The sequence below is a fragment of the Cololabis saira genome, chromosome 8 (genome assembly GCF_033807715.1).
Source record: "Cololabis saira isolate AMF1-May2022 chromosome 8, fColSai1.1, whole genome shotgun sequence".
Taxonomy (NCBI): domain Eukaryota; kingdom Metazoa; phylum Chordata; class Actinopteri; order Beloniformes; family Belonidae; genus Cololabis; species Cololabis saira.
Genome location: NC_084594.1, coordinates 35,841,113 through 35,857,209, shown reverse-complemented (window position 1 = coordinate 35,857,209; position 16,097 = coordinate 35,841,113). Strand labels below are relative to the sequence as shown.

The 16,097-nt window shown below is 44.8% G+C and overlaps 1 protein-coding gene across 12 annotated transcripts in view; it reads left to right on the top strand.

The window, feature by feature from the left end:
* Window positions 1–16,097, top strand: part of LOC133448914 (inositol 1,4,5-trisphosphate receptor type 1-like) — a 116,812-nt gene that overhangs the window by 64,302 nt on the left and 36,413 nt on the right. For all 12 annotated transcript variants that reach the window (XM_061727904.1, XM_061727903.1, XM_061727894.1 and 9 more), the window contains 3 exons: window positions 8,913–9,096; window positions 10,625–10,887; window positions 11,778–11,978. In XM_061727904.1, coding sequence (XP_061583888.1) covers window positions 8,913–9,096; window positions 10,625–10,887; window positions 11,778–11,978 — 648 coding nt within the window. The remainder of the gene's footprint in view (window positions 1–8,912; window positions 9,097–10,624; window positions 10,888–11,777; window positions 11,979–16,097) is intronic.

The following is a 16,097-nucleotide window of genomic DNA, read 5'->3' as shown; positions in this document are numbered from 1 at the left end:
CTCCACCAGGGCGTCTCAGGGTGGGCTGGAGGTTGAGTTCATGGAAAGCATTCCCACTGGGCAGCCACAGGAAGACAAGTGGGCACCAACTTTATACTATTCAGATGGTGGAGGGAGGCAGCAGCCTGCTGAATACACCCATCCAGAGCTGTCTGGGAGATTTGCAAGGCCCTGTGCGAAATGGCTGGGGGGAGGGAGGCCCTCACGCGTGAGCAAAATTTTTGGGTTTTTCGGGTCGGGTCGGGTGTCTATATGCGCAATTTTAACTCTCCAATTAGCAAAATACTGGATACCTTCCCCTGCCTCATCATCATCTGGGCTTGCCTCGTCGTGGGGCCCCACGGCTGCTTGAGACCCGGTTGGATCAGTGATTTTTCTAACAAATTTATCAAACAAGCCTTTCAAAGAGGCATTAAACTCTTCCATTTTCTTTAGTTTTTTTCTTTTTTCATCCCCTGATGGAAATTTCCTGAATCTGTCTCGTTCTCTCGACATTGTGTGACAGTTTGTTCCACACTCCACCCGTCTGGATCAGACTAGCTTGCGTCTGCGCTTGGTCTGACGCAGTTGTATTGAATAACAGACACACGCATCATTGCACATATATTTATTGATATGCACAGACTAGTACACATTTAGGTATGTGATGGAACATGACTGTTGATATTTATAAGGGAAAAAAATAAATAAATAAAAAGAAAAAAAGAAAATTTGAAAAAAAAAAAAAAAAAAAAAAAAAAAACGGCCCATAGCGCGAGGCCCCGTGCGGTCGCACGGTTCGCACACCCCTTGCGGCGGCCCTGCACCCATCTACTGTATGCATGAGTGTAGGGCTGGGCGATATATCGAGATTTTAATATATATCGATACATTTTCAAACGCGACGATACAATTCAAACGAGACAATATCGTTTATATCGATTTTTATTTATTTATTTATTTATTTATTTTTTTATGATTTTGATATAGCTTATTTTGTGACAAATTGATTTGAATGTTTTATTTGAGATTTGCACAAATGTTTTGTTATTTGCACAACTGTCAACCTCAGTGGAAAAGTCTGCCTGTTACTGTCTACACTGTATTAATTGCACAGTGTATTTTAATTTAATTGTTATGCAGGAAAGGGATATTTGTTTTACTTTATTCAAGAAGCATTTTTATTCCATATATGCAGGCAGTTTATTTTTATTTCATTTGTTTTATATATTTTGATATTGTGCAGACCTCTGTTAATAAATGTACCTGTGTGACATTTGGCACGAGGCTTTGTATTAAAACTGACTGTTTTTTTAAGGGTTTGCCTCAGAAAAAAATGAAGCTAACAGAGATGCTATGCTATAATGCTTTAGGGGAAACCCCAATTAAGGCACAGAAAAAATATCAATATATATCGAGTATTGCCATTTAGCTAGAAAATATCTAGATATGACTTTTGGTCCATATTGCCCAGCCCTACTTGAGTGTGTTTGGGGACAGGCTCCAGCCCCCCCCCCCGGGACAGGATAAGACACGGTGGGCTGCTGGGAGATGTCCAAACGCTGAAGCCAGACGCGTCAGTACCGCCCCAAGGCTTGTCAGTCGTTGCTAAGACAACGCTACTGTACGTCTTTGTAACCTCCAGAGAGAGGCAGGTTAGAGGGAAAGAGATGACCAATTTTTCAACCTTTGTAGGAGAAAACGTAAGCACCAGCCATTTCAGGAAGTAATCCTGTTGTACCTACTTAAAGTGGTGATTTCAGTTTTTTCTTTTCTTCTTTCAATCTAAAATTCGACCACTTTAGTAGGTCTACCAGGTGTGCTGAATGAAGCGGCGTGTGTCAGTGCACTGCACTCATGTTGTCCATCAGGATATTCTGGTTTGTGGTTCTTGCTCACCTGAAGTTTGCACTCTTGCATGAACAGATGTTTTGCATATTAGCACTCCATTTGCATGTTATCATTACCTGATGAGGCCTGACTTCTTGGTTCACATGACTCCTGTTACATAAGCTGCTGCCTGCCTCGGAGCCCCGGGCGTCCACACATTCCTGCCGGTTGTTAACTGGGTCTTGCCGGCTGGAGGAGAGCCAGCATTAAAAGGCTCTGCCTGGAGGCAGCGGTACATTTTCAATACATTTCCAACTCCGTTGCGACTTCAGAAAGTGCCACTCCTTACAGCCGCCTTTGTGTACTGCGTTGAGGGCTGCGGGGCGCTGGAGGCCGGAGGCCACCAGTTCAGCAGTGACACCCTCACTTTACTCTCTGCGGACGCGCTGTATGCACCGCTTTCCTCCGAAGTCGGAGCATTGTCTGTCGTGGGGTTCCACTGGTACTGGTTACAACCCTGGTACTGGTTGCAACGCTGGTTGCAACGCCGGTTACAACCCTGGTGCTGGTTGCAACGCTGGTTGCAACCCTGGTTGCAATGCTGGTTGCAACCCTGGTTGCAACGCTGGTTGCAACCCTGGTTGCAACGCTTGTGCTGGTTGCAACGCTGGTTGCAACGCTGGTGCTGGTTGCAATGCTGGTTGCAACGCTGGTGCTGGTTGCAACGCTGGTTGCAACGCTGGTGCTGGTTGCAACGCTGCTTGCAACCCTGGTACTGGTTGCAACGCTGGTTGCAACGCCGGTTACAACCCTGGTGCTGGTTGCAACGCTGGTTGCAACCCTGGTTGCAATGCTGGTTGCAACCCTGGTTGCAACGCTGGTGCTGGTTGCAACGCTGGTTGCAACGCTGGTGCTGGTTGCAACGCTGGTTGCAACCCTGGTGCTGGTTGCAACGCTGGTTGCAACCCTGGTGCTGGTTGCAACGCTGGTTGCAACCCTGGTTGCAATGCTGGTTGCAGCCCTGGTTGCAACCCTGGTGCTGGTTGCAACGCTGGTTGCAACCCTGGTTGCAATGCTGGTTTCAACCCTGGTTGCAATGCTGGTTGCAACCCTGGTTGCAACCCCGGTGCTGGTTGCAATGCTGGTTGCAACCCTGGTTGCAACACTGGTGCTGGTTGCAACGCTGGTTGCAACCCTGGTGCTGGTATCGTCCTTTTTGCTTGCTGGTCTGTTTAAATGTGTGTTTTCACAGAATGGATCATTTTAGGAAAGTTTAATCATTTATGACGGAGGACCATTAGTAAATGTGTGACCCTAGCACCTGTTGTTACAGTGGAGCGTTCATGTCCATGAAGAACCTCGGAGTTAACTGAAATAATAGAGCCATTATAACAGAGCTATCTTGTTTTTGAATTAGGTTGAGGTATTTTCCGCTCCTTTTGACGTTAACCGCGGACAAGTAAGCTTTGTTTAAAGATTATGTATGATCTAGAGTGAATTTACTACATATCAGCAGATGCATCACATTTTCCTGTCTTACACAACAATTGGTTGCCTGCCCTGCTTTTAGGACAGAGGGGTTCTTGTTGTCTAAATGAAAAACAGGACGAAAACATGCCCACCAGATTTCTGCAAGCAGTCTTCTTGTTTGTTTTCAGGGTAATCCAGGGTTGTAACCTAGCCAACACAATTTCTGGGAAAGAACAAGTATTAGAAAGGGAGTTTTGAGATGTATTTGCTGGTTTCAGAATGAATATATCCAGAGATTCATGACGGCTTTTGAAATGCCAAATATGAAGATGTTTTTAGTTAATCCAGAAGAGAAAGTGAGAGTTGCACATGTAGAAGTTCATGTCGTGGGCACCGAAAACGTAACAAGGACTTTCTTTGTTCTGTTTACCATTTCAGATCATGCAGTAGTTTTAGTTGCAGTAGCTGCTCGGGGGCCGCCCGTGCACGCTAAGAAAACAGCTGGGATTAACCCGGGGCCTTACACGTCAAGGGTGCCAAGCTACAGCCGGATTTTGAGATATAATTACAGACTCCATTTGAATTTATGATTGCAAGGCGGGAATAGTAGATGATTGTATTCAGGACGGGTGAAGCTGCAGGCGAAGCAGATGCAGATTTCACAGGTGAAGGAGGTGATCTGCAGCTGAGTAACTTACGTGAGCAAATGCACACAACAGGAAAAGAGGAAAAGACACCATCTTTATACGATCGCAATCACTGAGTCAGAAGGTGAACATGTTATGTTTGTAGTACAGACTGGGCCTTTCTCTATTTCTCATTTCATCTGCTTGTACCTGGATATGACCCGTTTTGAACGGGCTCATCTCAGATGTATGCATTTGTCATAAAGCTGTCACCATGAAGTTAAAGTCTCCCTATAAGGTTTAAATAAGCCCAAGTTATATACCTTTCATTGCATAAATTTGCAAATGTGGAAATACACCCATCCCTGTGTGTCGGACATTGTTTTCATCAACTTGGTAAAAATGGCCAGATCACGGTTGAGATGACGTTCTGTTTGATGCATGAGGTCACACCCTCCAGATTATTCATTGATAAGCAGAAAATTCAATCACGGGATAACTTCTGCACGTAGCAAACGCAGTCTCTGTCGTGACCACTCCCATGCAAACTCATCTGCACATCCCATCAACACGCACGCGCAGACACACACACAGCGAGACATACTTGGTGGCGAGGAAGCTTATTCGGAATCAGCCCTGAGAGGGTTCACGCCCGTTATGTAAGAGAAATGTAACGTCTGCTCCCCGGAGCCACCATCCGTCTTCTCATCGCTGTTTTCACATCCCAGACTGTCACACGGGGGAACAGGTGTCTCTTACTCAATAGGCTTTTTGTGGCACGCTGCAAACCCTCGGCCCCCCCCCCCACCCCCACCCCCACCCCCACCTCTGCCTGGTTCAAGTTCACTTCACAGCTACCTCTTGGAAAGCTTTAAAAAGATTCTGCAAAGTGAGTTTCCAAGCACCGGCGCCGTCACCATGCTAGGTCTCTGTTGCAGCCCAGACTGGGGAGGCAGGGGCAGCGGTCCTCTTTATGTCCCAGGTTGTGATGTATGAGGCTCTCTCATCCGGCCGTGTGCAGCTTTTTCCATCAGTTCGGTGCGTTTTTAGTCGTTTCAGACCGACTCTGGCTGGATGTCAGCTGAGATTCCTGAGATGACAGGCTCACTTTGATTTAAAGCCAGTATCTGGTTGTCTCGTCGCAGCTCGCTGCGGACGCCAACGGGCTTGCTGGCGCGGTGCTCAAGAAAAGGCCTCAAGTAAGCACAGAGATGGCTTTGTCACTCAGCAAGGTGTCACACTGCGAAGGCAGGAGGCGGATCAAAACAGGGTGCTAGCGGTGTAAACAAGCCTTACATAACCAGACCGTGTCCATGCCAGGAGCCTGGGTGGTATCTGACAGGAAGTGTGGACCGAAATCTGCTTTGCTATACAGGACTGGCAGCAGCGTGAGCAGAACCGTGCTCCCACGGCTTAATCTTACTGTAGTGCCTCAATAATCTCTCCTGCCCGGAGAGAAAAAAGACAAAAACGGAGGCTCGTTGGCTGACACTTCCTTTTAAAGAGAGTGAGAGAGTGGCGTTAGTCACACGTGGGGAGGTTATTAAAGGTGCAGCCTGGAGCTCTTCCTTTATAAACGCGTTGCATAATTATCACATCACATGATCTTGCTTCAGCTCTGCTCGGCAGTAAACAGCAGGGTGGCAGCTGTGTGTTGAGGGACGCCAGAAATGTGGCCGGACCTGTCGTCGTGTGTTTATTGGGCAACATGAGCCAAACTCTTTCTGACCGCCCGGGTTTGTTACATCAAGACGCCGTTTGTCACTAATGTTCACCACGGCTGACACGAGCATGTCGTACAATCGTGGTACAACACAAAGCTGATCAGGTCATCACAAACATGACAAAAACCCCCTTCCCCCACATTTCACATGCAGCGAGATCCGTTTCATCAGGCTGTTTAGTCACGTCCTGCAGCTACTTTTGCAGTTGTTTTATGAATAATAGATGTCACGTCATCTGAAAGTGGTAACCAGAGTATTTAATTAGGCTTAAGGTCTAAAAAGGTATCCCTGTCCAGTGGTCTTGATCCCTGTCTTCAAAGATCCCCTTTGTTCAAGGTGTGGTGCTTCTACAAAGACGTAGAGTAGCGTTGTCTTAGCAACAGCCACTGCCTGTGGTGAACCTTGGGACGCGTTGTGAGCTGGGTGGTGGCCGAAGGCGAGGACCATGGTGGTCCAAAACTGGGGCTGCGGAAGGCTTTAGGGACATAAATGGCACTTTTCCACTAGTACCTACTCGGCTCTACTCATCTCAGCTCGGCTCGACTCAACTCAGCCTGGTTTCTTTTCCATAACAATTCAGCTGGAGCAGAAGTAGGAGGTTGGAGCGAAGCTGCTGTGACGTATTTGATTGTGTATCTAAATGAAGAAGACAACAACACTAAAGATGTAGAACCTGGAGGAGATGATATATGTGCTGCTTGGACTGTGACTTGTGTTCGATATCAAGTTAAAAAATGAGAGAGAGAGAAGCTTCAAGTGGCAACGCTTTTTAATTTCTTTACTTTTTCTCGGCGCTGCTTAAAAGTCAGCTGGAGCCGTGAGCAGCTATGAAGAGACAGAGCTCCTGGTAGATCTGGTCGTTCCTTATCGCCCGTCTAGATCCCTTTTTAATTCTCTCCTCAGCCACCAAGTGTATGAACATCTGCACCTCAGAGTTGGAACATGAAACAGACGTTTGCGCTGCAATTGCCGGTCGAATAGAATTAACAAGAAGCTCCGTCAGAGTCGGTCTTCCGCTGATGTCACATCCTGACTCAGACGTCTGACTCCAACCCCCCGACCAATCGGTAGCATGTAGTGTGATGACGTCAAATACAGCCGACTCAGCCGCTTAGAACCTCGGCAGAATAGTTACAGAAAAAGTATCTACTCGGCACGTTAGACCCCTAATGGGAAAGCACCAATCCGAGTGGAGGTGAGTCGGGCTGAGTAGGTACTAGTGGAAAAGCACCAAAAGTGTCACTTCTCTGGTGGGGAAGGAGACCGAGCCGGTAGTCGGACTCACCTCCACACACTTCTAGGGCTCCAGAACCGTCCAGAACCCGTCTCCTTGAGCGGGGTTGCCAAAGGTGGGTGGGGAGCGGGTCACAAGTGTCAGTTTGGTCCGAGGTTGACTTCAAGAGTGTATTTTCATGTCTGCTAATCTTTAAATCTATTCTGAATACTTGATTTGAGGGAAAAGTACCTTTTTAGCAGTTAGACAGGATTTAGATCTAAAGAATCCTGTCGAACGAGCCTGTTTTGATATTCATCAGCAGGCATTTGAGTTTTTAACCTGAATATTAAACAGAATGCAGCATTTCCGTGCTCTTTCCTTTTGCCTTGGACATATATGACAGACGGGCCTCAACAAAATGTTGCCGTAAACATTTTTATGGCCGCCGTCATGGGATCCGTTTGTTTTTAATATGCTCTTGTAAGGCAGCTATCCTGAAGCTGTTTCCCTGCTTGCTTGTGTAAGTCTGACTGTTGATCAGATTACCATCAATAATTGGCCCTGTCTTGTCGGCATCATGATGTTAACAGCTTGAAAAACAAGCGAGAGGAAATTGTTGCATAAAGTAGAGGAAGAAAACAACTTAATACATTAAGGGATCTGGTTCCTCCAGGACGTGTCAGGTGATGCTGGGATTCTCGCTCAGTGCCATCAACTTATCCCAGACTTTCTTCACAGATGGGTTATTTTATCATCGTACAGCACTTGTCTGCGTTGCTCCTTCTCAGGAACGTAACTGAGTAAAGCTGAACCTGGAAAGAGTTTACGTAACGGGCTTTCAGAACCGCTCCGGGATCTTTGTGTGCACCGACCGACCCCACTTCCCCTCCTGCTCGCGGACTCTTCCCTCTCACGCCACATGCTCCCTCCGTGCCGCTCTGGCAGGGAAAAGTAGGGCAGGGCTTTCCTCTCTGCCCGTCTGTGTGTGCGTCTCTCCACCGCCCGTCTCCTCGCGGCTGACGTAACAGCGTTAGCTGAGGCGCTGTGCGCGCCCTCGCTGTAACCACTCAGCTGATTACAGGTCTTATGTAAGGTGGGATTGTTGTGAGGGGAAAAATGGGACAGAACATATGAGCCTGTTGCAGAATAACAGCTCCCTGCATACAAGGCTTTCACAACAGATTGCCCAAATTAAATGGAAAATGTCTCCTTCCTCGCCCCAACTTCACAAACGCCTGCTTGTACTGCAGCGCATGGTGCTCTTGCATGTTTAAAAATCTCAATATAGCAAACATTTGAAATGGTTTTGTCTCACATAAATGTTTTTATCCTAGAGCAGATCCTAATTTTGTTAAAAGCTGTTACTTTCACGTCTAAATGCACGCTCAGTGTAGAAGCGTGGATAATGTGGGGAGGTTTGTGTGGCCGGTCCAAATTAGAAATTGGTGGCGAGCTAGAACCGGATCCTGTCGTGGTTTCTGCTGTCACGTCTGTGTTTGTGAATATCAATACGAACATTGTCCTCACGATGCAAGCAATGTGTTGTGATCAGGGTTCAGCGAGCAGATGAGTGGAGATGAAAGGAGCACGTTCCACTGTGCTTGTGTGAGGATGCTTACGTTGGTCATTTGAAGTAAACCCTTGTGCCCACATGAGAGAGACATGCAAGAACACACAAATGTACATTTCAGGCCCTGAATCTCTGATAGGGCTGGGCGATATATCGACATTTTAATATATATCGATATATTTTCAAACGCGATATCGTACGAGACAATATAATTTTTTTTTTTTTAATGATTTTGATATAGCTTATTTTGTGACAAATTGACTTGAATGTTTTATTTGAGATTTGCACAAATGTTTTGTTATTTGCAACTGTCAACCTCAGTGGAAAAGTCTGCCTGTTACTGTCTACACTGTATTAATCGCATTAATTGTATTTTAATTGAATTGTTATGCAGGAAAGGGATATTTGTTTTATTTTATTCAAGAAGCATTTTTATTCTATATATGCAGAAACACTGCTGCTAGGTAACAGTTCTGTCAACTCTGTCTTTGCTCCAGCGCTCCTTCTATCATCGTTTGACGGGGGACAACAAGTCCGAGAAGTTCTTCAAGGTGTTTTATGAGCGCATGAAGTTGGCCCAGCAGGAAATCAAAGCCACCGTGACGGTCAACACCAGCGACCTGGGCAGCAAGAAGAAGGACGAGGAACCGCCGGACAAAGACCAGCCGGCACGCAAGAAAGGTCAGGGAGCGTTTAGTTGCTGAAAACACCTCTTTTTCCTGTTTTACTTACACTTGTGTGCAACAAAATCTTCAAGTACAGAAAAACAAGCACACACATGTCAAATGCAATGCAAAACATTGGATATGGATTTGGCAATAGAATACGATGTTTCTTTTCTGCATAAGTGAGAGTTGCATTCTTAAAGGGGACCTATTATGGATCTAATACCTATTTTAAACGGGCCTTGAATGTCTTAAAAACAAGGTTTTGATTGTTTTTGCTAAATAAATTACAAATTCAGCCTCTGAGCCATGTCTTTATCTTCCCAGTCTCTAACCTCATTATCTATGAGGGATTCTGAGTGGGCGGGGCTATGATAATGGGGCACTGTGCTGATTGGCTGCCTGACGCGATGACGCGAATAACGCGATACACCGCTACAAAAAAATGGCGGAAGCTCCGGCCGGCGGAGTTAGTTGTGGGCGTGGTTTCATGCATCGCTCCCGTCGTTACGTAACGACAGGAGCAGAATCTGAACGGCTCGTAGAAGCCACATCACACTGGGTGGCTCATCCGGGCGGCTGTACAGACACTGCAGAATTTGGTTGCTTTCCTCCTTCTCTGAGGCCCCGTTTACACGGAGCAAAAACGGAGGCGCTTTCATGCGTTTTGGCCGTTCGTTTACACGAAAACGGAGCTCAAAGTCACCAAAAACGATCATTTCTGAAAACTCCAGCCAAAGTGGAGATTTTCAAAAACTCAGTTTTCACGTTTGCGTCTAAAAGGAGGAAAACGGACATTTAGGCTTCAGATCGTCACATTATGCAACAGAAACGTCACCAGCGTCATTTGTGCGACCTGTGTTTACAATTAGTTTGGCCACCGTCAATATTTTCTTGTATTTTACCTGTTTTATATTCTAAAGTCACACTTAAAAGTAACTCCACTTCTCTGTCACTCCAAACGAAAGACGTTCCGTCTTGGAAGTAAAGCCTGAATTATGGTCCCGCGTTAAATCGACGCAGAGCCTACGGCGTAGGGTACGCGGCGATGCGCGCCGTACGGTGTGCGTCGCCGCGTACCCTACGCCGTAGGCTCTGCGTTGGTGTAACGCAGAACCACAAATCAGCCTTAACTGGAAGTTACATGTGTCATTTGTTGATGTTTTTTCCAGGATTCTGATTGGCTGGCATGACGTTAATAGCGTAATTATGCGGATCCGTGTAAACGAAGAGATTTTGAAAAACGATCTCGTGTAAACGATGGAATTTTTCAAAACGTAGAGGGGGAAATATCAATTTTTGTAAATACCCGGCTATGTGTAAACGGGGCCTGAGTTGGCAGGCTGAGAGGAGAGACCACTTTATACATGTTAAAGCAAGAGAAGAGTTTTTCATAATAGGTCCCCTTTAATAAAAATTCTGTGGAAAAACATTCTGCAGTAACACAATGAAGCCAGAATCATGACATGAATGATATGCAGCTTGTCCAGCTTGTTTATTCTGTTTGCTGCTGGTTTTTGACTCCTCTCCTTACCTGCGGTCAGTGAAAGATGTGCCGGTGGTCGCCACGGTGACCGAAGAGGCCAAGGAGCAGCTGGTGGAGGCCTCCACGGTCACCAAAAAGGCCTTCACAACCTACAAGCGCGAGGCCGAGGCCGAAGAGCACCAGGCGGCCGCCGACGGCACCCCGGTGCCGGCGGCCGATAAGAGCCAGGACGAAGGCGAGATGAGCGTCATCATCACCATCATGCAGCCCATCCTGCGTCTCATGCAGCTGCTCTGCGAGAACCACAACAGAGACCTGCAGGTCAGACGCCACACCGCCTTGTTGTGACTGGCCCTCCTTGCGGAGGTGACACGCTGACACTTCCTGGCCCGTGTTCTGAAGTTCAATCATCACACTCTTATACAGAAATGAAACTACGCTGAAAACAGACACCAGTTGCAGAACTTCCTGATGCAGCTGTTTCCATATCTTTTATGTCTTGGTCTGGTTTCGCTATGAGGGTGTGTGCGCGTGTGCGCGTGTGTGTGCGCGTGTGTGTGTGTGTGTGCGCGTGTGTGCGTGTGCGTGTGTGTGCGTGTGCGTGTGCGTGTGCGTGTGTGTGTGCGCGTGTGCGTGCGCGTGTGTGTGTGTGTGTGCGCGTGTGTGTGCGCGTGTGTGTGTGTGTGTGCGCGTGTGTGCGTGTGCGTGTGTGTGCGTGTGCGTGTGCGTGTGCGTGTGTGTGTGCGCGTGTGCGTGCGCGTGTGCGTGTGTGTGTGCGTGTGCGTGTGCGTGTGCGTGTGTGTATGTATGTGTGTGTGTGTGTATGCGTGCGTGTGCGTGTGTGTGTGTGTGTGTGCTTGCTCCAGCAGCTCAGACAGAACGTTTCCTTCATGCATTGATCCGGTTTGCTCTGCCAGCTGGACGTGATTTGCTGCCAGCTGTGTTGCAGTAGTGGTCACATCATTCTTGTATATTTCTATGATTCTTGAAGATGATACATGAGTGATAGTTTAGTTTAAAAGTACAATGAGCTACCACAGCTTTTTAACCTCTGAATAAGGATAAAGACAGGAAAACAAGTCTGCTACCAGCTGCCTCAGCAAACCCTTACCTGTTGGACTGCTGCTCACTCACATCTCACACTCTGACTTTTTAACTTTGAAGCAAAACATCCCCTCTGAGTCTCTTATGTTCTTGCTTTTGTTCTCCAGAACTTTTTGCGCTACCAGAACAACAAGAACAATTACAACCTGGTGTGTGAGACGCTTCAGTTCCTGGACTGCATCTGTGGCAGCACGACGGGAGGGCTGGGGCTGCTTGGACTCTACATCAACGAGAAAAACGTGGGCCTCATCAACCAGACCGTGGAGAGCCTCACCGAGTACTGTCAAGGTCCCTGTCACGAGAACCAGGTGAAGGCTGTGCACCGCGTTTGATCAGCTTCATCCACTCCAGAACCGGCTGATCATGAATCACATGCAAATCGGAGGTCATTTCTGTTAATATTGTGGTGGTTTTGTGTAAGTAGCATTCAACTGGCGACCGGAACCAAAGCAGAGATGTGGAAATATGCAAAAAGCTTTTGTGATAAACAGGATTTCTGTTTTGTGCATATCTGGAGTAATGGAAACGCATAACTACTTCAGCCACTGACGGTGCCATCAGCGGGTCTGCGGAAAAGTTTGGCAAATCATTTTATCAGTATTTTTTTTTTTTTAACTCTTTTTATTGGTTTTTCAATTTTATGTGTACAAACATTAGAACAGAACAAAATGACACACAACAAAACATAAAAATAAAATTATAAGAAAAGAAAAAAAAAACCCACCTAAACCAACGGAAATCGCTGCGCAGTACGTATGCATACAATTAATAAGTAAAATAGGTAAAATTAAGAGACAGGTAAACGAAGAGCACATACATGGGATAAGTGAAAGAAAGAATAGGCAGTCCTCATCCTTCAGGGGCAGAAGCTGAGTTAAGGCTTCTGTAAGAAGGAGTGCAATGGTTCCCAGATCCTCCAAAACTTCTCGAGAGGAATAAGAATTTTATCAGTATTGATATTTTTATACTGGCACCTAAAGCTTGAACACAGAGCTTGGATAAGGATGAGGTTACTTCCCTGCCATAATGTTGGGCCCTCACTATTACAATCGAAACCCAGACCAAAACTGTCAGGAAACAAGCTAATGAAAATCAATTTCCTATTCATAAACGGTCGATAGAATCCATGTAGTGGTCTTGGTGGTGACTTGGGAAGTGAGTAAACCCCACCCTTTTTTGTAGGTCAATAATATCAATAATATCTGTCATCTGAGCCAAGCTACCTGCCACCTGGGTGGATTGTTTAATAATCAACCCAGTTCATTGCTGAAACCCTGTTGTCTTTTTTTTGGGAGGGTTTGTGTTTTCTTCGGTCGCATCACCCGGATCCTGCCAGTCCGGGGAGCTGCAGCGTCCTCAGCATCCCTGCTTCCACACCTCCGCTCTTTAACGTGGTTAAACACAGCTGGCTCTTCCCACATGACCGGTGTTTTATACTATTGCTGCCGTCCCATCCGTTTATGCCACACATGACACAAACATGACTAAAACGAGTAGCTACCTTGTAAAAACAACCATTGTGTGAACCGATTTTAGTTTTGCCAGAAATGCCAGAAGGGGTCTTTCTTTCTAGACTAAACACATCTCTTTGTTCAAATTCACGGAGAGGAGAAGACAACGAGGAGGAGAACTGGAATTCTTTTGTGTCTGAAGACTCTGCAGTCCGGTTTATGGTTATATTTAAGTGCTTATTGAAGGAAATCAGCGTGCTTAAGGGTCTCACAGATGCCTAATTCCTCCTCTAAAATGGTGTGTTAATTCTAAGCCAGTGACTGGAAGTCAAATCCATTTAAAGTCTCATGGGATGGTTGGACCCTTAGGAGTCGCTGGGGTCAAGTTAATCGGTGACCCGTTCCTCATCATGTGAACCGTTAGGATCACATGGTTTAGGGTGTGAATGATTGCAGTTGAAGGATTCTGAAGACTGTCGTTGTGTGTGAATGATGTTTTCTGATTTGAAGATAAAATAGAGGAAAAACATAAAAAACAACAAATATGGCAAGAGGGTGAGAATTAAGCTTTAGAATAGATGCATAATAATAATACTGTGTTAAAATAACTACTAACTTGCACGTGGAAAGCACACTGTTTAAAAAAAAAAAAGAAAAAAAGAAAGATAGAGACTTTTCAAAAAGCTGTTTGCACAGTTTCATACTGAAACTTACACTGTTGTTTGCTGGTTTGGACGGATAGAAATGGGGGGATGCCCAAACAAAATAGCTGTTAGACCTACGTGGCATTTGTGGTTTTTTTATGTTTTGGTAGGTAATATTTTCCTGTTAGTGTAACTTCCTTTAGCAATGGATGATGTGTCTGTATTTGCTTTCTGGTAATTGATGTTCTGTGACATCAGAACCTTTTTAGCACCTTGTTGAGCACACACACTTCCACCGCCGGCTGCCTTTGATGCTCTGCTAAAAAGGTTTCGTAAAAGTGTTGCACATTGTACATGTATGTCCTCAGACCTCCTTACAATAAATAATAGACCTCCTTCTCCTCCTATTACAACAAATGACTGTTTTAATGTCTTCCAGTCATGTTTCCGGCCACATCACAGCACTGAGACAGCCGTAGTAAAGGTCCTAAATGACATCCGCTCAAATACTGATAGTGGCAACATGTCAGTCTGGTCTCACTGGATCTCTGGTCAGCCAGAAATCTTGATAGACCGGTTTAGGAACTGGGTGGGACTTTCTGGCTCAGCACTTGCCTGGGCCCTGAATCCGATCTAAAAGACAGGGACTATTTTGTCACTAAAAATCAGAGCTAACAAAAATAACGTGGAGTTCCTCGAGGTTCAATCCTGAGGCCTCTGTTGTTTTACATAGAAATGCTCCCAGTTGCTCAAATTATGAAAAAGAACTAAATGTGGAATGACACAGATGACACACATCTATACAGCCATCTTGCCAGGAGACTATAATCCAATTCAATCATTGATCAAATTCATTGATCAGGTTAAAAAATGGATGTGCCAGAATTTTCTTTAGTTAAATGAAGACAAAACAGAAATAAAAGTGTTTGGACCCTAAGAAGAAAGATTAAAAGTCAGCCCTCTGCTTCAAGCAGTTAGGATAAAAACCAAGAACAAAGCCAGAAATCTGGGACTGGTTCTGGACTCAGACCTGAACTTTAATCGCCACATTAAGACAGTTGTGAAGCCTGTTATCACCTAAAGAACATAGAGGATTAAAGGACTGATGTCTCAGACCAAGAGACCTGAGTCTTTGCTGAGACCAAGTGTTAAACGTTGTATCCACCTCATTTTAAGACACGGTCAGGATCAGATGATTTGGTGGCTAAAACCAAGAGTGAAAGAGGATGCACTTTCTTTTCCCACTTCCACTTCTCCACGAAAAATCAAGTAAAACTAAATGTTTCTGACAAGTGTCAGACTGACTACATGTTGCGTTTTAGACCGGATAACTCTGGTGGTGCTGGCATCTGTACTGTCACTCAGTTTCATGAAAATATGAATCCGTAAGTGTGTTTTGCGTATCTCAGGTGTCAGGAGCCTGTGTTTGGTTCCTACCCGCTGTAGTCTACACTAGAGATGGGCGGTATGGACTAAAAAATTTATCACGATCATTTCTGGCATTTATCCCGATAACGATAAAAATTACGATAAAAAGATTACCAATTCAACTCCACCTTTTTAACTATAAATCTATCTCATCATCCTTTCTTTCTTTCTTTCTTTCTTTCTTTCTTTCTTTCTTTCTTTCTTTCTTTCTTTCTTTCTTTCTTTCTTTCTTTCTTTCTTTCTTTCTTTCTTTCTTTCCGGCTCATTTCTTTCTTTCTTTCTTTCTTTCTTTCTTTCTTTCTTTCTTTCTTTCCGGCTCATTTCTTTCTTTCTTTCTTTCTTTCTTTCTTTCTTTCTTTCTTTCTTTCTTTCTTTCTTTCTTTCTTTCTTTCCGGCTAATTTCTTTCTTTCCTTCTGGCTTCTTTTCTTTCTTTCTTTCTTTCTTTCTTTCTTTCTTTCTTTCTTTCTTTCTTTCTTTCTTTCTTTCTTTCTTTCTTTCTTTCTTTCTTTCTTTCTTTCTTTCTTTCTTTCTTTCTTTCTTTCTTTCTTTCTTTCCGGCTAATTTCTTTCTTTCCTTCTGGCTTCTTTTCTTTCTTTCTTTCTTTCTTTCTTTCTTTCTTTCTTTCTTTCTTTCTTTCTTTCTTTCTTTCTTTCTTTCTTTCTTTCTTTCTTTCTTTCTTTCTTTCTTTCTTTCTTTCTTTCTTTCCGGCTAATTTCTTTCTTTCCTTCTGGCTTCTTTTCTTTCTTTCTTTCTTTCTTTCTTTCTTTCTTTCTTTCTTTCTTTCTTTCTTTCTTTCTTTCTTTCTTTCTTTCTTTCTTTCTTTCTTTCTTTCTTTCTTTCTTTCTTTCTTTCTTTCTTTCTTTCTTTCTTTCTTTCTTTCTTTCTTTCTTTCTTTCTTTCTTT